This window comes from Pristis pectinata, chromosome 7 (genome assembly GCF_009764475.1).
Source record: "Pristis pectinata isolate sPriPec2 chromosome 7, sPriPec2.1.pri, whole genome shotgun sequence".
Taxonomy (NCBI): domain Eukaryota; kingdom Metazoa; phylum Chordata; class Chondrichthyes; order Rhinopristiformes; family Pristidae; genus Pristis; species Pristis pectinata.
The window spans coordinates 80175835-80202063 of NC_067411.1; the positions used below are offsets into that span (position 1 = coordinate 80175835).

The window sequence follows — 26229 nt, forward strand, 5'->3', positions numbered from 1 at the left end:
CCAACCTAGGCTTTGGAACTGACAATACCAAATTGAGAGTGATGGTCAAGACTGATGAGTAACGGAACAAAATTCCAAAATAATCTTGCAAATTGGTTATATAATGCACAAGGTATTCTGGGGACATATTATTTAGAAAATAAGAATCAAAAATGGTGCTGGGGAGTAAAAAGGGCATTGGGAGTACAAATACGCAAATCAATGTTGCAACTCAGACCATAAAAGGTCATAAAAGCAAACCTAGCATTGGGCTTTATTTCTACAGCGATGTAACTGAAAAGTAGAGGTAATGCGTCAGATCACGGTTTGACCATATTGAGAACTATGTTCAGTCTGCCTGACATATTGTAAAAAGAACATATCTGGATGGGCCTAGAAATGCAAGGCTATCAAGGAATTTATGGGCAGCACAAGTTTCTTGACAAGACTGAAGTGTGCTCCAACAGGGGTCCATAAAATGAAGTTTTTTTAAGGGCAGTCACAAAACTTTTCTACATGGGGAAGAGCAAAATTAAAAACATCAACATGACCATCACCATGGAATTAAATAGGGAATTCAGAAGAAACTTTGTTACTTCAGTGGTGAGTAATGAGGTTAACCATATGAATGTATTTTAAGGGGAGGCTGGATAAGCATAAAAGACCTTAGGTGGAGATGGCTAAGTGGTACAAATACCAGCAAGACTGGTTGGGTATAAAAAAGGCCTATTTGCATTTTATATCCTACATAGGATTAAGAAAGCCATTTTAATTAAAGTTGATACAGATAATTTAACAATATAAATTTTAACCTTAAATACAACTATTGGCAGACAGTAACCCAGCAAAGAACAAGCATGTGTTCAACCATCTTACCTGGTTGCAAAGTCACAACATATACCATTTGCTATGCAGCAATGGACAAACTGTTTGGATATAGTTTAACTATGAATTGCAGTTCTTACCAACCTACATGGAAGAAACTGCAAAGCTATCAACGTAGTAATAGTCCTAATTTATGACACTTTATCTAATCAGCTAAAAGCTACTCCATTATATGAAGGGCAAGGTTCTGCAAGGTGGATGCAGCAGAGCACAAACAACAAATGGGTATTAACTGGTTAAAATGGGGGTTACAAAATGTGTTCCGCTTCCACAGTATTCTCAATAATCCATTGCCCAAGTTAAATCAAATCTGCACATCAGGTCCCGGTTGATTAAAGAGAAGTTTAAGGGACCATACGCCGAAAGGTGCTCTTTAGAAATGTTAGTTCACTGAAACTTTCTGGGAGCTGCTGCAAGCATCACAAAATTATAGGTTCTTTTGTGATTGCTGATCTAGTTTGTATACACACAGAGCACCCCTTTCCAAATGCAGCATTAAGATCTGAATGAAGTCTTTTATTCCAAAAGGAAAGGTCCCTACACAGACCAGGCATCTTAGAATTCACTGGTTAGCAATTATAAACCAAGCAGCTCTGCTGATTTTTTGCTTTTAAACATCTCATTAAAATGTTTTTTGCTCCTTCCCATCCTCCTATTTCCTTGCACCACTTCAGTAGAGACTAAACTCAGTCACTTTACAGAGCATTTCAATAAGAATCTTATTAAACTTACAGTAGTGGTTTGTCCAGCCTTCAACACATACTTGGTGGTAAACTTGTAAGAGGCAGTTGCATCACCAATTTTTCTGATCAGCTCCCAGCCACCCATATGTTGATCCTATTTTAAGAGAAAAAAAAATCAGTACACAAAACCTGCACCTAATGTACCCTCTAAGTCTCCCCCACCCACCCCTGACTCTTACCTGTTCAGAATTGTTCTTAAGGCGTATAAATTTGCCATCTACATCCAATTCCTCTATGACAATATTCCCAGTGGCAGAAGCATGATGGCAAATGCTAACACTACTGCTGGCCTCAGACTCTTCAACATCAACACGCTTTCTCTTTCCTCGAGCTGTGCGGACACTGCGGCTTGATGTGGCACGAGAAACAGTCACTCGTGAAGATGGACTTGGCGACAGCTTCAATCTGAAACAAAAGTAAAAAGCACCTCAAAATATTTACATGATGCACTGTTGCCACTGGGGAATACAAAACTTAAAATCTGTGTGAAAATTTATGAAAAAGATTAAGATTCAACACAATGGATACATTAACTATTTTGTTCGAGATTTTGAGACACTGGAAGTACACAGCCTTGGTGTTATGTAGTATGTGCCATATTAAAGCCTGGCTCAAGATGAAACATGGGTGAGAAAGATGGGATCCTGCAAAAGGAATTTAGGGAGTTAAATAGAAAGCTGAAAAGCAGGATCTCTAGGGTTGTAATCTCAGGATCACTCCCTCTGCCATTTGTTAGTGAGTACAGAAATAGTAAGATAGTGCTAAAGAGCTGGTACAGGAGGGAGGGCTTAAGACCATAGAGGTCTCTTCTGGGGCAGGGGTGAGCTGTTCAAGGATGGGTTGTACTCGAACTGGAAGGGAACCAATATCCTTGCAGGAAGATTTGCTAGCGCTGCTCAGGAGGGTTTAAACTAGCGAGGTCAAGGTGGTGGGAGGCAGGATGAAAGGGCCGCAGGTGCGGAGCCAGAATCATACATAGAAAATAGAACGGGCATCCAGTGGGAAGAGAGTTGGCGGAGGCAGGAAAGACAGCACAAGGGGGATGATGAAAAACACGATAATGCCGGAGGAACTCAGTAGGCCAGGCAGCATCAGTAAAGAAACGCAGGCGGTCGACATTTCGGGTCAGGACCCTTCTTCAGGACTGAAGATAAGAAAAGTGGAAGCCCAATATATATTGGAGGAAAATACAGATGAGCTGAGCGCATTGATCAGCACATGGGATTATAATATTGTTGGAATCATGGTCGAGGCAAGGCAGAACTGGCAGCTCAAGTCCCCGGCATGTAGAAGTTTCAGGTGTGAGGGGGGGGGGGGGGGGGGGGGGGGGGAGGGGGGGGGGGCCCAGCACTGCTGATCAGGGATGATATCTCAGACGAATTGGCCAATGAGGATAAATGGGTAGAAATTGGGAATAAGAAAGGAATGGTTACTTTGATAGAATTTATACTATAGGCCTCCCAATAGCCAGCAGGAATAAAGAACAGATATGTGGCTGGATCATAGAAGGGCGAAAAAGCAATAGAGTATAAATAAATACTTTCCCTGTATTGACTGGGATTGTCTCAGTGCAAGGGTCTTAGATGGGGATGTGCATTTGAGGGTTTCTGAAGCAGTAGGTAGAGTGTCCAACTAGGGAGGGGACTGTACATGCTCATCCTCATTCCCCAAGACAAGGCTGTGATTTATGCATTTGTGGAACTGCAACCACAGAGTTCGTGGAAAATAAAGTTGGTAATTGAGTTAGGGCCCTAAAATGGCAGCAGCATATTTCGATGGTGTAAAACAAGACCATGGGAGAGGAAGATTGGGAACAGCTGCCAGGGACTGGTGGGGAGAAAACAACTTCTGAAAGAAGGGAGGCATTTAAAAGTGAGATAGGAAGAATTCAGAATCAGAATGTCCCTGTAAGAGCAAGAGGAAAAGATGGCAGGTGATCTAGGGAATCAAGATCAAATCATCAATCAAAAGATAATTTAGGGAACCTTGGTTAACAAGAGATATTGAAGGTTTGATCAGGAAGGAGGAGGAAGCATGTCAGGGATAGGAAATTGGGATTGAAAAGCATCAGTTGAGGTTTATAGGTGGTAAGGGAGAAAACATGAGAAAAGAAATGAGAGCAAAAAGGGGCCAAGCCCTTAGCAAATAGTATTAGGGAGAATCCCAAAACTTTTTTTTTGTATTTCCTTCATAGGCTGAGGCACTGAGAATAAGAATTGAGACTTCACTTTGCAGTTAGTACATAACATTAGTTAAACCACACTTAGAATTATTATGGTGTACAGCTCTGATTGTTATACTAAAGGACAGGTGTGGTAGCAAGAGAGTGCAGAAGAGATTCATTGGATATCGCCTGGAATGGAGGTCTGTAGTAACAAGAACAAATTGACTGGGTTTATTCTCACTGGAACATAGGAGGTTGAGGGGTGACCTTAGAAGTTTACAAAATTATGAACGGCATAGAATCTTCTTCTCACGGCAGGGGAGTCTAAAACTAGAGGGGACAGGCTTAAGCTGCGGGGGGGGGGGGGGGGGGGGGGGGGGGGGGGGAAAAGAGGGGTGTGCACTGTGCACTGGAGAGAATTTTAAAGGAGACCTGAAGGGCAAGTATTGTCCCCCCCCCCCAACAGTGGGTGGTGAATATTTGAAATGAGCTGCCACAGGTAATGATGCAGGCAAATACAATTACAATGTTTAAAAGGCATTTAACAGATACATCAATAGGAATGGAATAGAGGTTTATGGGCCTAATGCGGGCAAATGGATTAGCATAGATAGACATCACAGTCAGTAATGGATCAGGTAGGCTGTAACGGTCCATTTCTGTGCTGTATGCTTCTACAATTCAGAGTATAAACCAAGCGTTTTCCCAGGTGACAGTAGCAACCAGTGGGGTGCCAGAGGGGAAGATGGTCAACCAGAGCAGGCACACCACAGGAAGTAGTGGCTGGCAACTATATCAGTGCATGTGCACTTTCAAAACAAATTCAGAATCTGTAAACATTAAAATGAAAATTGTACTGGATGGAAATATGCATTCTAGTGACTGATTCTCAGAAGATTTTCCATCTCATTCTGAAATCATGGAGGTCAATCCTCAATTTTAAGAGGAATTGAAAATCTGAACAAAAACAAGTCAAATAATGTGCCAGTGGTGGAGCAGGTTTAATGACTCAAATATGCAAAGAATACCAACTTACCCTGAGAAAAGCAGACTATTCAAAGAGCAGCAGAAACCAATACTGCTCCACAAAGGGGTGGTTTTGGAAAATCCAGTGAGCAGGATTGTTATCTGCAATCTCAGCCATTTACAGCAGCATGATTAGCAAACTTGGCTAACAGAGGAATTACCCAATCATCTCCATTAACTCTGGTTAAAGCAACAGCATTAGATGTAGTCACAAAATAAAGGATGGAGAATATAAAAGGAATGCAGGAAAAAAAAATGTATTTTCAGAAGTACAGACAGGTAGGCAAGTGACCTGATTTTGTTGTTAGTGGGCTACTTATCATTTGATATTACAGTATGGCATAATATCAAATAAGCATCCTACTAACAACAAAAGTCATACAAGCTCCTGTAAAATTCTACCTGTCCTTCTTGTTTGAGAAAGAAACCTCAAGCATCTGCGCCTGCACTGTAACATTAGCACTTTGCTTGCGTTAGAAATTTTCTGAAAATTTGAGACTCCCAACAAGAGAGGGATATCAAATCATACAGAGATGATTAATGGTACGTAGATGCCACTTTTTCCATTTTATTGTGGAAAGCAAATAGAAGATGGCATTTCATAAGTCAATGGATAATAATCAGATGCTGTGAGTTTTCTGCAAAAAACTACTCAAAACATTGGAGACAGGCAGCCGAAGTAAATAAAGTAATAAATAAATGGAACTTTGCACTGGATAGATGGAAGAAATTAGACAATATGGCCTTCAACAGTCTTTTAAAAGCGTAAATTTGAAAGTATTAAAAGTATTACAAAGTTAGGATCAAACCCAAGTTTACCTCTCCTCTTCACCCTCCAATAGTTTCCTGTATGCACTAATTTCCATATCCAAAGCTAACTTGACATCCAAGAGATCTTCATATTCATTTAGCTGTTGCTGCATCTGCGCTCTGATCTCAGCCATTTCTTTCTCCTTTTCGGTCAGGATCCTCCGATTTCCATCTTTTTCTTTTTCCAGAGATTCTTCCAACTCCTGGACTCTTTCCTGCCAAACTTTTGCCTAGGTAGAGGGGGAAAAAAAAACTTGGCTAAAATAGTTGTTTAAGATTATTGTTAACAGTATAAAAGCCTGAAAGCACATACCACCAGACTAGAGGATTGCTGTTATCAGACTCTTGAACGGACCTCTCATATGCTAAAGATGAATTCCTGATCTGCCAATCTACCACATCGTGGCCCTTGCACTTTACTTACCTGCACTGCACTTCCCTCTGTAGCTGCTACACTATATTCTGCATTGTTTTCTTTTACTATCTCAATGTACTTACATATGGCATGATCTGCCTGGATGGCACGCAAACAAGAGTTTTTCCACTGTATCATGGTACATGTGACAATAACAACAGACCAATACCAATGCAGTGACTTACATTTTTTTGCAAGTTTAACAACTGAGTGCTGAGGTTCTCTATCCTCATGTAATTTTCTTTTAGCTCCTCTTCAGCTGCCTTGGCCGACTTGGTGTTCATCTCCAATGCAAGCTTTGAATTTTCAAGCTGAAAAAACATGCCAAAATTTCAATACTTGAAAGAACTATCAAGTTTTGGACAATGCTGTCAATTTATCCCAAGTTTGACTGCCATGATTACATAGATTAAACAATTAAGGCTAAAAAGAATTTTAAATCTGCTGCTTATCTGAACAAAGAATATCTAATTACTGATTAGATTGATCTAAAGATTTCTATTATTGAAATAGTAGATTCTTAACACTTACAATTTTCATCACTTCTTGCTATTTATATTCAAATGAAAAAGGAATACATTTGTTATTTTCATGTTTCGGAGTTTCTTCTGTGTAAAGTATGATCCTTAAAACAGATTCAAAAACATGCACTACATCTAGCACCATATAATTATACAAAAAGTCAAATGATACAAGGAAAACAATACTACTCAAAATACTACATCATTATTCCTTCGCCATTTCTGGTGCATACTGCCCATATGCCACAATCAAAACATCCTTTGGTAATCAATTGCATAAAATAATGTCTCTTTTACATGGTAAAAGGACCCAAGGCACCTCATAGAAAACTTGAGGTAGATGATCAGAAGCTTGGTCAAAGAGGTAGGTTTTAAGGAGCTTCTGAATTAGGAGGTTTAGGAAGTCTGCAGATGAAGGCATGGCCACAATGGTGCATCAATTAAAATCAAGTACTCATAGGAGGTCCAACTCAGACCATCCAAGGATTGTAGACCTGGAGAAGACATGCAAGAATTTAAAGAGACTCGACTTAAAAAAAATCAGACGTTATTGAATCAGAAGCCAATATACATCCATAAGAAAAGCCATAATGGATAAATGGGACTTGGTGCAATTATGAAGAATTTTGGGACTCAAGCTAGGATAGCATTGCAACTGTCACATTTAGGAAGTGTAAAGTTTCAGCACTTGATACAAAAGCAAAATATGGTAATGCTAGAAATGGACAAAGTTCCAGAGTGTTACCAACCATAATTGATAACAGCAAACAATTAAAATATACAACTGAATTTATGCAAGATTCGATTATTTATCTAGCGAAAGCAAAACAAGCATTAAAAAGCTTTTAAATCAAAATAGACCAAAAGAATTTGGACAAAAATACCTTTCTGCCAGTATTGAAGGAAAATTCAATACTTCCTTACAACTCCACCATGTCATTTGGTATTGCAAATGTTGTTAATTATTGTAATAATATAATTTGTTTCAATATCTAGAATCATGAACAGATCAATTAACATTGGCAAGAAACACGAGAGAGAGAGAAAAAAAAAATCGCTACAGGGAATATTTCTTGCCAGCTTGTTGAATGCTAAAACACTGGAATCTCAATGTCACACTTGGCAGGTTCTGATGTATGCATTCCCAAGTATCAACACCCACCCACTATAATTTTAGAGGTATTACAGAAAGCCAGAAGTTACCATTGTATGTCTGGAAAAACTTAAAAGTAAAACCTCAAGTGATTTAAAAAAAACACACAAGCTGGTTTTATACATTAAGGTTGAGTGCACATTAAAAGAGAAAAAAAGTGTTTTGACATTTCAAATAGTGCATAGAACTTGCACAAGACTTTTGGACTTTTGCAAGCAGCTAAGGACACCACCATAGAAAGTACATTTAGGTCACAGAAAGAACATGTTGAAAACGGATTAAAATTATTCAAAGGAATAATTGCAAGGACGTACTCAAGACAACTCAAAATTGGAATCTACTAGTCCAGCTGGTACAAACCTAACTAAACTGAAAGATCCAGGAAGAGCTTAAAAACTTAAAAGTAGAGCTACAGAGCTGAAACAGGCCCTACGGACCAATTTCTCCATGCTGATCACTGTCTCTACCTGAGGGAGTCCCATTTGTCTGCATTGAGTTCATACCCCTCAAAACCTTTCCTACCCATGTACCTGTGCAAATGTCTTTTGGACATTTTAATTATATCTGCCTCTACCTCTCCCTCTGGCAGCTCATTCCATATAGCCACCACTCTGTAACAAAAAACTTGTCCCTCAGGTCTCCTTTAAATCTTTCCCATCTCACCTTAAACCTATGCCTCTAGTTTTAGACTCCTCTCATCTGGAGAAAAATGCTGTGACCATCTATCTTATCTATTCCCCTTATGATTTTATACACTTTTATAAAGTTACCCTTCAGCCTCCTTCAATCCAGGGAAAACAATCCCAGGCTATCCAGTCTCTCCATACAACTCAAGCCCTGCAGTCCCAGCAACACCCTCGTGATTTTTTCTGCACCCTCTCTATCGTAATCATATCCAAAAGATGTTAAATCCGAGTAACATTTTTTCTGTAATGTACATTAATATCCCATCCACAATTTTGGTGCAAATGATGGGAGAACAATTTTTATTACCTTGTTGTGGAAATTTTTCTCCAGTTCTTCTTTATAGATTTTCACTTGTTGATCATGTTGTTCCCTTAATTCCTGTAGAGCTTGGGCCAGTTTATGCTCATATTCAACCAAGCGACCTGTATCCACCTCAACCAGACGGGTCTCATGTTCTCTTTTTAGTTTCTTTGATTTCCTGTGATTTTGGTGGGGGGGGGGGGGTGGGGGGTGGGGTGGAGGGGGTTGGGATTTAGAAAACAGTGGAATATGAAACAAGTTGCTCTAATAGCCTTGAGCAACAGTACGGAAGCCTGAGCTTGCTTTGATGAAATTTACATTACATATTACAACAGTGAAGTCCAGGGAATTCGATTTAATTTCAGAAAAATGTAGAGATGCACAAAGAAAGCTATAAGTTGCTGTTAGAAACTGTCCATGCTTGGCTTTTGCCAAGCTACATACCTGCAGCTTTATCTATCCCAGCACTTGAACTCAAATTTGAGTAATTACCACGTTTGCTTCATTGAGCAGACTTTCCTACCTCAGCCACCACATCCTCAATTCTCCCACCCCTCACTTCACCTCCACCACTGAGCACTTGCTCCACCTTCTTTCCCTCATGACAGAAAATATAATCCATTAAAAATCATAAGCAAGCTCCCATTGTTTTAATTTGGCCGTCCACCACCCACCCACTTCACCCAACACCATCTTTCATTGCAGAATGAGAAATTGATGGGGTGAATTGTCCACCAATATCCTGAAGAGTCCCCACTAACTAGAAAACTTAACAGGTGAGGGGTAGAGCATTCTGTGCATGACGACTCATCTCTTGCATCCCAAAGCCATCAAGGGATAATCTGCAACAACTCACCGCTCCTCCTCAACCTCTACCAAGCACAAAGATGTATGGGATGTTTTCCAAGTTGTACATCATCCTCTTGGAGATAGGTTGTCATTTCTTCAGAACTGATGGGACCAGATCCGAGAATTCTACCAGGATCCAGATGTGCAATTTGGAGGGGAACCTGCATGCACTAATGCTCCCATGGACCCACTGTTTGTCCTACTTGGTGACAGAGGTCATGGGTCAGAGGCCAGAGGCAGAGTAACTGCAAGGCATTTTGTAGATGATACACACTGTGCTTGGGTGGTGCAGAAAATGAATGTTTAGGCTACCTGTTGGGGTGCCAATCAAGCAGGCTGCTCATCTTGGATGGTACAGAGCTGCTTGAGAATTTTTGGAGCAGCACTTATCTGGACAATGGTGAGTATTCCATCAGGCTCATGATTTGCACCTTATGGTTAATGGAAAGGCCTTGGGGCATCAGTAGGCAAGTCACTCACTACAGAATACCCAGTCCCCGATATGCTCTTGTAGCCATGATATTTATGTAGCAAATCCAGATCAGCTCCTGAGCAATAGTAACACCAAGATGTAGACTATTAGGGACTTGATGATGGCAAGGATAAGCGGTTAGATTCTTTTGTGGCACAAATATTACACGCTACTTACCAGCCTATGCCTCAAGTGTTAACTAGGCCATGTGGCCTGCAGGCACAGGTCAATTCATTTGATGAGTAGTTGCAAATGAAACTGAATATTTAATCAATCACCAGCAAGCAAATCCACTTCTGATCTTGTAATGGGAGGAAGGACATTGCCCTGAGCAACTCCTGCAGTAATGTCCTGGGGCCGAGGTGGTTAACATCCAGCAACTACAACCATTTCTCTCTGTACAAGGTACGACTCCAAACACTGGAGAGTTTGCCTCTTGATGCCCATTGATTTCAGTTTTCCCTGGGTTCCTCGATGCCAAACTCAATGCTGGCCTGATATTAAGGGCCGTCACTCTCGCCTCATTTCTGGAATTTAGCTCCAAGCCATATTTGGACCAAGGCTGCAATGAGTTGTGGAGCAAAGTGGTCCCAGAAAATCCAAACAGGGCATTGAGGAGATTATTAGTGACTAAGTGCTGCTTGATAGTACCCATCAATGAAACCTTCTATCACCAACCGACTGGGTGGTAATTAGCGGCATTGGATTTTTCCTCCTTCTTCTGAATGAGACAACTGGGCGATTTTCCAAATAGTTAGTAAGCTGCCAGTGTCGAAATTGTACTGGAAGAGCTCGGCTGGAGGCCCAGCCAGTTCTGGAATACAGATCTTCAGTAATGCACCTGGGATGTTGTCTGGCCCCAAAGCCAGTGCTGCATTCAGTGCTATTAGCTGTTTCTTATTGTGTGGCATGAATAGAAGTGGCTGAAATCTCAGAATCATAGAAAGTACAGCAAAATACAGGCCCTCCGGCCCACAATGTTGTGCCAACCTTTAAACCTCATTTAAGACTATCTAAACCCTTCCTCCCACATATCCCTCTATTTTAAATTCCTCCATATGCTTATCTAACAATCTCTTGAATTTGACCGATGTACCTGCCTCCACCACCACCCCAGGCAGTGCATTCCATGCCCCAACCACTCTCTGGGTAAATCTGGCTTATGATTGCATGCATCTCAGAAGGAAACAGAGATGGACCTGACTGATCATGGTTGTAAATGCTTCAGCCTCATCTTTAGCACTCACAAGCTAGGCCCCACCATCAATGAGCATGGGAATACTCTTGGAACTTCCTCCTCTCATTAGTTGTTTAACTGTTCACCAATATTCACAGGACTACAGAGCTGTCATCTGATCTGATGATTGGATCTTGATTTGACCATTGGTTATTAAAATGCTGAGCTCTGTCAATTGCACACTGTTTAGCATGCAGAGTTCGAGTTGCAGCTTCTCTGGAATGGTATCTCAATTTTTCTTAGGTATGCCTGGTGCTGCTTATACCATACCCTCTGCACTCTTCAACAAACCAAGGTTGACCCTTCGGTTTGATTGTAATGGTGGAGTGTGGTTTTGTGGGCCATGAGGTTACAGACTATTTCTGCCGCTACAGTTGGCCCATAGCTCCTCATAGATGACTACTTTTTGAATTGCCATATCTGCTCTGAATCTATGCCATTTAGCACATTTCTAGTGCGACACAACACAATGGAGAGCATCTTCAGTGTGAAGATGGGATTTTGTCTTCACAACAACTGTGTGGTGGTCATTTCTACGAGCAGCATCTGTCCCAGATAATGAGGGAGGCATCAGAAAGATTTATCACTTGTATTGGTTTCTATTACAAATCAAGTCTGTCAGCTCTGGCTTTTGGCTTCCAATTTAGTAATCATGACAGTTACAGATGTGGTTAGATCCCACCAATTGAAACTGACAACTGCCATCCAAAAAAGTCAAATTTTTCCATATCTCTCTCAATTAAAACAGTCTCTTTGAATTGAAAACAAAAGTGGCAAAGCCAATAAATATATATCTTACATGCAATGGACAACATTCTTACCTCCTCATATACATTTTTTCTGAACTCAAGTTCTTCCGTGAGGCTCTGACAACGGTTCTCAAGGTCCACTCGCAAGAGGGTTTCATCTTCAAGTTGTTTCTTCACAGCAGCTAAAGAAACTTCCAGCTGCAGGAAAGATATTAAGCATTTTCAAAAGTTCTTTTACAAAAAAATTGCAAAATTATCAGAGTTCATTTTATCATGTTTCCTCAAACGCCCTTCAAAATAGGAGACCATTCAAATGATCAGCTCCATCCAGAGAAATCCCATCCCTCCACACATTTCCCTGTAACCTATTCTTTCTCAGATGCTCATTAACTTCTGATTCATCTGCTACACACATGCAAGTAATTTACAGTTGTCTATTAGTCTACCAATCAGCATGTCTTTGGGACGTGGGAGGAAATCAGAGCACACAGAGGAAACCCATGTAGTCAGAGGGAGAATATGCAAATGCCACATAAAAAGTGCTGGAAATCAGGATTGAACCCAGGTCCCTAGAGGTGCAAGACAGCAACACTACCCACTGTAGTGCTGTTGCCATATTATATTCAAAGCAGTTATGTTTTGGAATAGGGGTCATTACGAAAATAAGTAAATATGTTTTGTTAAAAGTATCACTAATCTAGAGAAAAACCAACAACAGTTGGGTACCTAATTAGTTATAGATTATTTCAGCTAAGAACCTATACAGGCAAATTACATGAATTTGTCCACTTCGGGCAGTAAATGTTTATGATGAGGGAGTCACTATCCTTCTTGTATTACAATTCAATTTTAGAAGAACTCTGTTTGGCAAATCATTTAAGTGCTTCAGAACACAAATTTTCTATTCACTGATCGTTTCTTACGGACGAAGTAAAAAACAATATATATGAAACAGACCAGTTTAGCAGAGGGTGAAAATGCATTAAAATAACCAAGTTTAAAAACAAAAGGTAGCTTAAGCCATCTTTACCAAAATCTGCTGGTTTAAAAATCACTCAGAAAAAAGATGTTTAACAGTCCAAGTGATCAGTCCTGCATGCCCCAAAAAAGGCAAAAGTCACATATAGATTATCAGAGTGACATACAACTGATTTCAATACAGCAAGTGTCAAAATTGATTTATTCAGCCAAGTTAACTGATATTAATGGAAACCTACTTTTAAAACTTTTGTATCTGCACTACATCACCACACCTGAAGAGAAAAATTTGGATAAAGGTCGCAAGAGGAGCACAATTTGGTTTACAAAAAATAGAAAAGCACTGACCTTCACGACCAGTATTTTATACCAAGAAGAGGGGAGTGAAATTGCGGATGCAGCTTCCAAAAATGTCTGAAAGTAAACCACCATGGAACAGGAGAGAAAGATACGTGGCCACAATCCAAACAAAATTTTAACCAAGTCGAGTGGGATCCAAAAAATTTCACACACCAACATTTTTTTTTTTTGAGTTGGATGTTACCTTTGAAAGACGTGCCTGCAAATCCTCAACTTCTTCCTCAAGGGCCTCTTTTCCACCCAGTGCTGTGGCGAGGCTAGCTTCCTTGGCATGAAGTGCACTTTCAAGATCTTTAACATGAACCTGGGCTGCATGTAGATCAGATTCTTTCTTGGCAAAACTGTTGCAAGACCAGAGAAAAATTCATCCAGTCAATCAAAAGACAGAACTAGTGCCTGGCTAAAGATGTTCATGTCTTAGCAACTGTACATTGAATTCTACATAGCCTTATTAGGAAATAAAAATAATTTAACACTGAGCTAATAAAAATCATATCTGATTAAAATAAAATGTGGATTAAGCATCAATTGCAAGGTGCAAGTTTCCAAAATAAAACGTGTTGTTTCGTTCTATTTTTGGCATTGATAGAATCAAAAATCCCACATGGTTCATTCAACATGCACTCCCCCCCCCCCCCCCCATTATAAAGTCAAGGTAAACTTCTATTTGAGGGAAATGAAGCAATTCCAATTCACATCCTTTAATGTCCTTCATTTACTGTCTAATTCTAACATAGTAAATAATATTTTAGATTTTATCAGAAAGGTGAAAGCAACTTAAATTTCTTGCCAATATGGTCATGTTAACATTGCTGATTTAACTCATTCGTTCTGACAATGCCAGTCACTTTCTTGCCAGTGAACCTGACCAACATTGGTGACTGTTGGTGGGATCCCATTGCAGCTGTGGAAATGAAGGATGCAGAGGCTAGTGGGGTGAAAGGCAAAGACTAGGCAAACTATCTCTGTTTTGTCTTGGGAGGGCAGGAGTAGATTTTCAGGAAATAGGGTATGTGTGGGCTCCATCAACTTGTGGCAGAGGGGAAGCCAGGATTTCTTTAAAAAAAGAGGAACAGAAAGCCCCATTTTGAGAAGAGGTACAGCAGAGACAGTGAAACTGAGAAAAAGAGATGGCATCCTTGCAGGAGAAGATGTAGTCAAGGTAGCTGTGCAAGTCAGTAGGTTTATAGTAGATATTGGTGGCTAGTTTGTCTCCTGAAATTGAGACAGATCCAGAAAGGCAAGTGACAAAGATAATCCTGGTGAAATATGGTGGCAAAGGTGATGAAATTGACATGTTCTGCATGAGGACAGGAAGCAACACCAATACAATTGATGTAGCAAAGAGTTGAGGAGGGCTGCCAGAGTATTTTTGGAACAAGGACTGTTCCACACAGACAACAAAAAGACAGGCCCACGGCTGCACCTTTGATCTGTAGAAAAAGGGGAGGAATCGAAAAAGTTGTTGAGAGCAAGTACAAGTTCTGCCAGGTGAGTAAGTGTTAGTGGAATGTCATTGGTTGGGTCTTCATTCCAGAAAGATCTTCCTGATGGGGGATGAATGTGTATAGAGACTGGATGTCCATGGTAAAGATGAGGTGGTTGGGACCAGGGAATTGGAATTTATCAAAATTGTGGAGGGCACAAGAGGTGTCCCACCCATCTCCAAGTCCAGGCCCTCGATGCTTTGCAAAGTTCTCCTCGCACTCCCCTCCATTTCTTTTTTCTGCAGGGACCAGTCGCTCCGTGATTCCCTGGTCCACTCATCCCTTTCCCGTTCCCTGGCACTTTCCCTTGCAACTGTAGGAGATGCAACATGTCCCTACATCTCCTCCCTCACAGTGACCCAAGCAGCCCTGCCACACAAGGTAGAGATTCAAGTGCACCTCATCAACTGCCTTAGACAGTTTACAAAATGGCCTCAGTAACAAAGGTAAGACCAAGGGTAGAATAGGATCGATGATGTTGAAGAGCACCTGCACACTGCCCTCGACAGCCATCTTGAGTTTCTGGTTGTGTGTCAATTCAACTCCCCTTCCAAACTAACCCTCAGCCTTCGTCACTACCACGGTGAGACCAAAGGCAAAATCGAAGAACAGTACCTCATGTTCGGTTTGGATAGTTTACAACCCAATGGTATGAACATTGAATTTTCCAATTTCAGGTAACCCGTACCCCTTGTTCCTTTCCCACTCTGACCAGTCCTCAAAAGGTTCTCTCCCCCTTTGTTTACCTTTTCCATCCATCCTCTCTGCTCCATTTGCCCATCATTCCACCAGTCACCTGGTTCCACTTATCACCTACCACTTCCTGTCCCACCCATTCCCCACACTTTTACACCCTCCGTCAACCCCAGTCCTGATGAACCCATCCCTTTTGCCTCCACAGATTTTACTTGACCAACTGAGTTCTTCCAGCGATTTATTTTTGCACAAAATTTTAGATGCCATTCCACTTGCACAATCTTTCTAAAAATAGGGAGAAAGATAGACTTCCACCATATTCAATTTTTTTTAAATCTACCCACATTTGTGGTATGGAATAGACTGCTCATTCTGCCAGTCATTCAGGATGAGCAAAAAATTTTCCAGCCAGGAACCAAGTTTTAGTTACAACCACCTTGGTAATGACACCCTCATCACAAGTTGAATGGCTTCAATGTAAACTCCTCAATGCGAATCCCACAAAGCATGTGAAACCAAGTAACACTCCCAAAAACTATTGTTTTCTAGCTTTTCCAGTTCTGAAGCCTGTTTAGCAGGTCTGATCAACAGTAGCTCCAAATGAATGTACCATCTTTCATAATTAGGAATGTTCAATGCCATAAACCTAAGCAATCAGATGTTATTAATCACATATAGGAAATGCAGTATTTATCAGAGAAGGTAGCTCATCTTGAACAAAGATTTCAGATTGCTGACTTTCCAAGCAGCGAAACATTAGAGATGCAAATAGTTTTAAACAAATAGAGAGGGGGTGGGGGGTATGAAGTAAGAGGAAAAGAAAGGTGTGTGAAGGGGGTGGAGAGTAGAAGCAACTTAAATGACAGTGAAACGAGATGGTAATAAAAATTTTTTAAAAAGTTAGACCCATCATATCCTATCTGAAGAAAGAGCTATGTTTATTAGCCAAGACAGTCAGTAGTGGAGGTAAAGACAACATCAAGAGATGGCATCAATGACACATAGACAATGGTGGTTTGGTGAAGTCATGGTCCAGGGAAAGGGAGAGTTGCCAGAGAATCTCAAATCTTTTTCAGGGTCTGCAAGAGCTCTGTTCCCAGCAAAAGCCTAGCGAGTTTTAATGACAATGTTTGATCCAAGAGAAAGTATTAGAAGTTGAGAAGTTCGTTATCATGAGTGAGAGGAACAAAACAGATCCAGACAAAGTAAACAGCCAGTGAGGAGGTTCTCAAAATCAAAGGAATTGGGTCAAGGGGGAAAAACTCCTGCCCAAAGATGTAAGCATTGGAAATGTTGTGCATTATTCTGAGCTCTTGAAACCAGTCACATGATTCCAAGATTGGTTTTAGACCACCAATCTATCAGCAACAGCCATTATTTTCTTCTCAGTAATATCCAGCTCTGCTCCACCCCAGTTCATTTGATGCTGGAAGTCCAATCCATGCTTTTGTTATATTTGGACTTGGCAATTCCATCACACTTCTAGCCAAGCTCCATCTTACTGCTTACCCAACAGCGTTATGGGAATACACTCACTCAATAGACTGCAGTGGCTCAACAAGGCAGGAGACCATTCATTTCAAGGGCAATTAGGGAAAGGCAATACCCAGATGCACAAAATGAGTAACTAAAAGACATCAATCCTGTAAAGTCAAGTTGTCCAAAACATTATTCTGATAATCATTTACCCATACTGGTTCCCAGTTAGCAAAGGGTTAGGGGAAGAGAAAATTGTCAGTAGGCAAGTAAATGTATATCTGATGTTTATTGATGCAAACAACAACAAAAGGAATCAGTCACTATGTCCATAGTTTCCCCATATAAAGCTTCTGTGTAAGAAACAGGGAGATATCAAAGCTTTCATTACCTCAGTTGCCTGGAAAAGGGAGGGTAGGGGTTAGAGGGAAGAGTGGTGTTAGGAAATATTTCACTTAATAGGCAAAATCAATTTTGATTTTCCACACAATGAATAAAAGACAAATATAAATTTGCTCCTATTGGACAACATTGCATACATCAACTAGATGAGCTCATATTTCATTTAACTTAGACAAAGGTTCTAAATCTATATACAAGTAAAAGCAATGGTTGATTTTTCTTCAGCATATCTCATACAGAACATAAAATGTGAAGACACTCGAAGGTAACTTCCTTGCGACCTTCGCATAACTTGTTAGAAACTGACTCAAACAGAGACAGTGTAATCTATCTCCTCCCCAACTACAACATTGCTTGCATACCATTGCACATGCCGTAATGTTATTAAAGGAATGGGTACATTTTAAACTAAAAGCACATGTTAAAAATCAGAAACAACAGGATATTGAATAATTGCAGAATTATTATCCATGCTCAGAAAGAAAATCGAAACAGAAATGGTGGAAATGTTCAGATTAGGCAGCATCTATGGAAGGAGAACCAGTTAACATTTCAGCTCAAAGACTCGTAAACTTTGTTTTCTTTATTTCCAAGTTCTGATTAAGTTGCAGACACAGTGGATGAGGGATAGATGAGACAAAGGGTTTATAACCGATAAGGTGAAGCCAGGGTTGCCACGGGGAGAAACCAAGTTTATAGTCAACCGTATTCCGAGTCAATAGTGCAATTAAAAAGAGAATCTGAACAAAGGAACATAGAAGTTATGAAGTGAGGACAGTTAGAGATTGAAAATACAAACAAAGTAACTTAAGTAGCAAAATGAGGAGCTGGAAGTCAGACTCCAGCAATCTTACCCCCTGACCCACTACTGCACTTGCTAGAGTCTAGTGCACTGCCATGCTGTGCTGGAGGGCAGGATATACTTTTTAAAAACAGCATTTATTCAATCCTTCAACTTTATGCCAGAGCTGGCTAACAAAAGAACCACAACCTAGTCACAGTCCTGAGAGACAATATAAAATATGGTAAATGATTTAATCACGTCACCATTGAAGTTGTTTTAGTTAAAACATAACATTTTCCTACTATTTTTATTATTTAAACTGACTGAATAGTTGCCTCTGAGCAGTAGCAACTGATGAGCTATCAAATGCCATTAAAGCATCTGAGGGACAGGGGAGAGAATCTTTGACAGAGCTCAGGGCCAGCTTGAAGTAAAAAGTTTTTGCCTTATGAGATGCCTCTCAACTACAGAGGGTCAGCTCAACCAAACCATAGCCACACAAGCAACAAATTCAGGCAGCAGGCCAGATCCAGGATGACCTGGACCACGAAATTATCATTCACAATGCAAGCATAAACCTTTCCATTCACAGAGCTTCAAAAGCAGTGAAAATAGCTTTCCTGTGCATGCTGTGCCTTTTTGCAACAGCAAGATCTCAGAAACAAGAGATGTTAAGATAGCTATTGGGAAAGTTTGATTGAAAGATCAAGAATAAATTCTCTGCTATTCACATACCAGTGGATTGAACAGAACTCAAGAGTGGAGAATCTAACCAAAATTGCAGCTTGTGCAGCAATCCTTGAAAACTGATTCCTTTCTTGTAACCTTTGTGACAATATCCACTTTCATCATGACATGTCTTTTCGTAATACCAGAGAGATCAGCTCCTATAGACACTTAAGATTTCTAACAGTAAATCTGGTCTCTCTGATTAAACCAGTACCTTACTATAAGGTGCTTTCATCAAGAGGAGTTCCACTCAGCTTGGAGAAATCTTAGGGGGAGGTATACTAGCAAAATTTTAGTAGACAAGTCTAAAACATCCCATGCAAAAAGTAACTTTATGTATCCAAGCTATTTGAATGATCATCCAAATCAAAACTCATTATCAAATTCCATTGGTAATGCTCAATATAATGCTGACAAAAGCCAAATTAAGTCCATGATCAAAATGGAGGCTTCCACACTAAATCAGTTGTTGTATTTCAAAATGCAGGAACTTCATCTTATTCAACACATTTGAATGCTAGTTGGTGGGAGAGATACTGCTTTTGCACAGCTTCTGGAAGAGCAGATCATCTGCAATGATAGTCTCCACAGTACCACTTAAGTGCCCATCTCCAGTTGCCAGAAGTTGCTGTTCCCACACAAAGTGCATAAGGATAGCCTCACTTAATCTAGTCTTCAAAACCAGACCCACAAGTAATCAGATCAGAAAGCCCCAGGACCAATTTGGTTTTCTTCCTACTCCATGGATGATGCCCCAAGCTCTCCCTTTCCCATATACTTTGTCACCAAAACTCAATCATGGTTCCTTAAAAACTTAACTTGCTGAACCAGCGAAGAAAAAGTAACATCAGGACACCAAAATACACAAGCTTGTTTAAAGTATTACATCATCTAGTCAATGTGAAAATTCACTCATGTAAAATGAATGCCACAATTTACAATGGAACACTTTGGATATCAATGATGTTTGGATAGGGCTGTGAGCACAATTGCTTCAGCCCGTACACCTCCTTAGAAAAGGCAGACTTCATTCAAACATCTGTTAAATGAAGCAGCTGGTTCTCCAATTTTGCAGCTGCTTTGCTAATCAGCATCTGATGGATTCAAAACAAAGGAGCCCTAGTATCTTAAGCTTAATGTTACAGATGTCACACTAAGCAAGTTCCAAATTTGAATTAAAACCGTCTAAGTTACCCATACTTTGGATAAACAAGCAACAGCTGAGATTACAGCTCAACTCAAGTAGTACCTTCAGTTTGAAATGTACACCCATCCTCCACCACTCAAATTTTCTTTCCTTACTAAAGCTTTGACACATTTTCCAAGCACACAGCTTTCTGCCACCATAAAGGCCAACAGCTGCAAGGAAACATCACTCCTACCTGCAAGATCCCCTCCAAGTTTCACCAAACTAATTTGGAAATGTCATTCCACTGTTGTTGCTGGGTGAAGAGCATGGAATTACTTGTTCTACAGAATTGCAACACTATCTTAACCATACTGGCAGCAAGCAGCTCTCCAGCATTTCAATTGAACACTTAATGAAACTCGATTATTGCTGGCTTTGCCAGTGATGGCCACATTCTAAGTGAATAATGTAAAGTCACGCATATTGATTGAGGGCAACTTCCCCCACATACATTTTAGGAACTTCTTTGAAATCAAAACCTCAAATTACATTTAAGGTCTGGCTGTCGAAACACAAACAAGAGTAGGTTATACAGCCCCATGAGCTAGCTCTGCCATTCAATGAAATTTCGACTTATCCTGGAGGCTCTGTTCACTTTTCTGCCTGATCCCTTCTTTAAATCACTTACATCCAAAAGCTACTGATTCCAACCTTGAGCATACTCAAAGACTGAGCAACTGCAACTCCAAATTAGAGAATTCCAAAAATTTACAATTCACAATGTTAACAAAAATTCAGTGCTAAATGGCCAGTAATTTATCCCAAGACTACAACCCTTCCCAGTTCTGAAGACTCCTGGCATCCATCCAGTCAATTCTTTTTAGAATCTGTAGTTTTAGATTAATATCTAGCTTGTAAACAAAGCATGAATGATAACCTGCAATTAAATATGACTAGGGAAATCACCTGCAATTCAGGAGAATGATGTGCATGCAGGTTAATTATTTACACTTAATCTTCTCAATGCAAAAATTAAGATAAAACCAGATCTGAATATTCTTTGTATATATGGAAACAATCCATTATCAAAGTTACTGCTCATAAGCCTATCCTTTCTTAAATAACCAATTTGACTGTCTAATAAACATCCAAGGAAATAGGATATGCATCACTGTGGCACACACAATCCACTATTAAGCTTGTGATAACATGTTATGCACATCCCCCCCAAAAAAAGGTCTGCCTTGAATTTAACAATGGAGAATAGGGGCATGGGTAGAGGGCAGTGGAGAAAGAAGGGAAATAGAACTGATGGCAAAGTGCAAGAGTCCAACATCTAAAAAAAAGCTAGTCGCAATATCAGCACAACCAGCTTGTCTCAAAATCTGGGTTTTCAGGAAATGGTGGTAGTGTGTCAATTAGAGTTAATGAGTAATTGGTACAAAATAGGCACAGTTAAAAATGTTAGGAATGTATGATATTGGGTTGACAGGATAGTGGTGATAGTGACATGGAAAGAACACTCAGAAGGGCCATGGATGGAGAATTGCACTGGAGGGATGCCCCATCATTTTATTTCAAGGAACTAGCAAGGAGAGAGAATCTTAATAATGGAACACAGGAAGCCCATGAAGCTTGCAAAATTAGTGAAGACAATGATGCCTTTAGTTACGTCAGCTGAAGGTACTAGGAGCATTCCAGGTGATTTGTACTTTTAGATGTTTAAATAGAGATTAGTAAAAAGAAAAAGGTTGAAGTGCCGCCACAAAAATTCAAAATGACCACAAAGATTTTGTTATTGGTGGGATTTCAAACCAAGCTCCTATTAGCATCTTTTGTTGAAAAAAGACAGCGACTGAAGGCGACTTTTTAAAATTCCAAACCCAAGCACAAGAGTTTCCAATTTTAAATGGAAGAATTTAAGATACCATGCATTACCCTAAAGTTAATGTCAAGAACAATAGGAAAGGGTCACATTTTTCTCTTAGCTTGCTACAAGTTGAAATTCTGTATCAAAATTAAGTATTATTTGTACAGTTTAAAACATCGCATCTCTCCCTCATTTTAGAATGTTACATAGTAGCTTTAACTTTGCAATCTTCAATACATCCTCACCTAAACTTATCTTCTGGCAGAATACAAGCATTGCCTTGTTGAATATGATCACATGCAAACCAGCCAAATCTGCAGAGGACAGCAAACCAAAAGGGCAGGGTGGTAAGAGGATCAGCTGAGTTTATGCAAAGCATAGCAAGGCCACAGATGAGCCAACTTCAAAGATTTTAACTGTTGTGTTTTGCTTTTTATAAAGTAAATGTAACAACTTTGTACATTGTAAAATGCTATCTACGAGAACCTGGTCTTCGATAGGGCATCGGGTTAAGGATGACTTGTTCCACTCCAGTTCTAAAGGTGGCCAATTGCAAGTTATTAAACTTGCACAAGGGCTTGCAGGAAAGGTGGAAAAGCATCCCGTTGACGGAAAGCAAAAAGCCCCAGCTGGTTTCAGAAGCCCATTTCTTTCCGCTGTTACAAGAAAAAAAACATTTATCGTAGGAATTGTTACGTGTGCAACGGTGACCTCTTAAAGCAAGTCTCACTTGTAAAGGCGAAAAAAAGCTACCACTGAAAACCACACAATCCACCACCACAAGCACTCAAAAAGCCGTTTTGTCCTCCGAACTTTAACTGCCGGTGAATGACTTTTCATGCTGTACTCTGGCGGTGAGGGCAGCCAAAGAGGAAAGAGTACTTGATAACCCTGCGTGCAACACTATCGTTATTCTGAATATCTCAGAAATGTCCCCATTAACTTCGCTTTAATTGTGCCGGGCAGCGTCGACTAAGTTCTGCTTGGCTGGTGGTTTGTGGGGAGCGGGTTAAGTGTGGAGCGGCTCTTTGTCTGCACGGCGGCGCTACCATGCGACAGATGGCCATTGTCCATCTCACCATTTCCCTCCGATTTCCCAGGCACACACAGACGCTACGTTTATTGCGGACTTCACTCCCTTTCATTGTTCCCAATTGAGCGGAAATTTAAAAGTCCTAAAAAAAAGTGTGACGTTTGTGAAAGGTGTGACATTTGTGAAAGGGCCAAGATTTCGAAGGCTCTTCCCCCTCCCTCCAACCCTCTCCCTCCCTCGGAGCGATGCCCGCCTTTAGCCCCTATACAGCCAGCTTTGTGCAGCAACTTAACAGCCAAACTGATCCATTCAAGCCGTGCCAATTAAATCCAACAGACTTGTACAAAAAAAAGGGTTCCAACAAGTAAAGATGCCATCCGTGATCAAGTCATCGAGGTCAGCCTTAACTAACAATTCAAGCTTCACGGGCTGCATGTGTCACTAATTCAAGTCACAAGTTACCACATTTAAAGATACATTTCGGCTTGTGGAGCACTTGGGCTGTGGCCACACGGGAATTGTTACTACCAAACTTGTCAGTGCGAGCAAAATTCGAGTAAATCAAACCTACTGTTCAGAGTACCTGACCCACTGCCCCTGTTTTCTTATAAGCGATTCAAGTAACTGCACACATGTTAAGAGTAGGGGTTGTTTTTTTTAAAAGGAGATCCCAAACAGCTTGTAAACCATTACGCGCCACCGTTAATAAAGTGAGAGTTATTCAGAATTTGTGGATTTCCAAATTTCTCACTGGTGTCTAACGCTGTATTTTTCAAAATATTTTCGCGCTTAATCTACCCCATGGGGGGGGGGGAGAAGGGCGTCAGGTATGAAACAAAATACATCTTTCATCCCTGTGTAAAATGTGGTTTAGTGTAAAAAAGACTTGTGAGTGGCTCTGACGCTTACGTTTGTAACAGGCTATCGTGGTCACCGCGAAGCTTTCCCAGTTCAATCTGCAGTCGCGCCCGATCCTTCGCCGTCTCGTCCAGGGATTTGCGGGCGTCCGCCAGCTCATTCTCGTACAGGCTCTTGAGGCCGCTCAGCTCCCGGGTGGTCACCTCCTCCTTCTCGGAGATCTGCAGCTGCAGGGCGCTGTTCTCCGTCTCCAGCGAGCGCACCTTCTCAATGTAGACGGCGAGCCGGTCATTGAGGTTCCTCAATTCCTCCTTCTCCTGCAGCCGGGAGATGCGGGTCGGACTGAGCGGCGTGCTAGCGGCGCTCCTGCTACTTGTCCGCGGCTGGGTCTTTGGAGTGGCCATCGCCATAATTTTTCCAGAACTCTTCCTTAGAAAACAGTGAAAATAAAGCCAATTTACCAATAACAGTGAAGGAGAACCGGCAAAATAAAGTTCCTTTAAAAAAAATCAAAGCAAATGAGAAGCACGAGCACCTGCTTCCTTCCACTCCGTGCCCGCGCCTCTTCCCCGTAACCACTCACAAATCCACTATTAAAATGGCTCCTCGTTTGAGCTCCGCAACGTGACCGCAGGAGCCCAATTGTACCGCGAGACTAAAGGACTTACACTACCAGGGGTTGCAAAGTTTGAAAGCATTTATTTTTCCCCCCCAACTCTGCAAATCGCCTGCATTTTTTTCTCCCCTTTGGAGAAGCGGCAAATTAGGAGTTCGGTTTGAGAAAATTCGGCGGGGAATGTCTCGGAGTGGTTTTGTTTTCTCTGAGTAAATACATTTGCGGGGCAGCGAAGGCGGGATGCAAGCAGCTGCTCAGTCGATTTCATTCCGTGTGTTCCCTGGTGCCGAGGCGTTTACACACTGTAAACATTAGATACCGCTCTTCTTCTTTAAAGGTTATGAGATAACAAGTTGCGCTGAAGATCGAAATTTTAATAGATTAGTTTAATTGTTTCAAAAGAAAATGTATACTGCTAAAATTACATTGTGTCCATTTTAGTTAGGAAGGTTCTCAAAACTGTATTTCTTCGGTCGGCAAAAGATAAAAGTGTATTTCCTGCTGTTGTGAATGGGTTAACGGCATCGACTAGAAGGGCTAAGTAAAATATCCAGGACTAACAAATATTTGTTTCTTTCCACAATGAGCGCACTGCGCTGGAAGCTCGAAAAACTAAAACAAAACCGATAAGGTTGGAAGCAGGTCGGGCAGATCGTTTTGTACCCTTCAGTGCATTGCTCGGATTTTGGGAATTCAAGGCGGTTTTTGACGGCTCTTATCACTAAAGTAAAACATGTCTTTAAGTTTACGTTTAGCATATAGGAATTTTCTTCAATGGATCGTGTAAATTCGCAATAAAACACAGAATATGTCTAAAATACTCAGCAGGTCATGCTGAGAAAGAAACAGTGACCGTTTCAGACTGATGATCTTTCATTAGAATTGGGAAAAGTGAGAATGTGTTTTGAGTTGGGTGGGGGGTGGGTGGTGGGTGGTGGGGGTGGGGAGAGGGAGGTGGCGAGAATAAAGGAAGCGTTTGTTGATAGGATAGAGACCATACTGAAGGTGCCAGTGATAGATGAGAAAATGTGGTAAAGGTTTGTTAAGCGCAGCTGACCCCTCTGAGGAGAATGAGGGCAGTGGACAATGCCTGTGTGTGAAATTTTAAGTTGGAATAGCTAGTACACACCAGCTGGTATACACTATCTTGACTGAGGGAGGTCTTGGTCTTAGTCTAGTGGCAAGAAGGTCCAAAATGCTTGGAGACCAAGCACAGTGCACAGATTGCATATGTGTTCATAAATACCCCGACACATGCAAACAAACACAGACATACACAGACATTGGCACACAATCTGGCACACAATCTTGCCCACACTCTTTTACCCCACCTCCACCCTGATATACTCAATGTCTTAGCCTCCACAGCCTTCTTGGACAGACAATTCCACACATTCACTACCCTCTAAGAGAAGATGTTTCTCTTCATCTCAGTCCTGAATGGCAACACCTAATTTTTGGATTGTGCAAAGGAGAACAAAAAGATTGATTGGAGGGGCAGAGGGAAATGGAGTATGAGAGTGAACTTGCAGGGAACGTAAAATCTGACTGAAAAAGCCTCCATAAATACGTGGACAGAAAATGGTTGGTGAAGGTCTCTACAGTGAGAAATGGGGAGGGGGGATTAAAACAATTATACACATTATTTAGTTCTTTCTTCACAAAGGAGGCTACAGATTACCCCCTTGGTTACCAAGGCTCTAGTGAGAGGGACAAACTGAAAGAAATAAGTATCAGCAAATACAAAAGGAATTAATGAGGCTAAAGGCTGATAAATCCTTGTGGCCTGATATTAAAATCCCAGAGTATGAAATGAAATGG

At 40.8% G+C, this 26229-nt stretch overlaps 1 protein-coding gene across 1 annotated transcript in view; it reads right to left on the reverse strand.

The window, feature by feature from the left end:
* lmnb1 (lamin B1) overlaps positions 1-24383 on the reverse strand; it is a 32654-nt gene extending 8271 nt beyond the window's left edge. Inside the window, 10 exon segments of the mRNA XM_052019537.1 lie at positions 1597-1701; positions 1787-2012; positions 5617-5837; positions 6208-6333; positions 8690-8836; positions 8838-8861; positions 12063-12188; positions 13513-13669; positions 23844-24217; positions 24328-24383. Coding sequence (XP_051875497.1) covers positions 1597-1701; positions 1787-2012; positions 5617-5837; positions 6208-6333; positions 8690-8836; positions 8838-8861; positions 12063-12188; positions 13513-13669; positions 23844-24202 — 1491 coding nt within the window. The 5' untranslated portion in view covers positions 24203-24217; positions 24328-24383.
* Positions 24384-26229: the final 1846 nt, after the last annotated feature.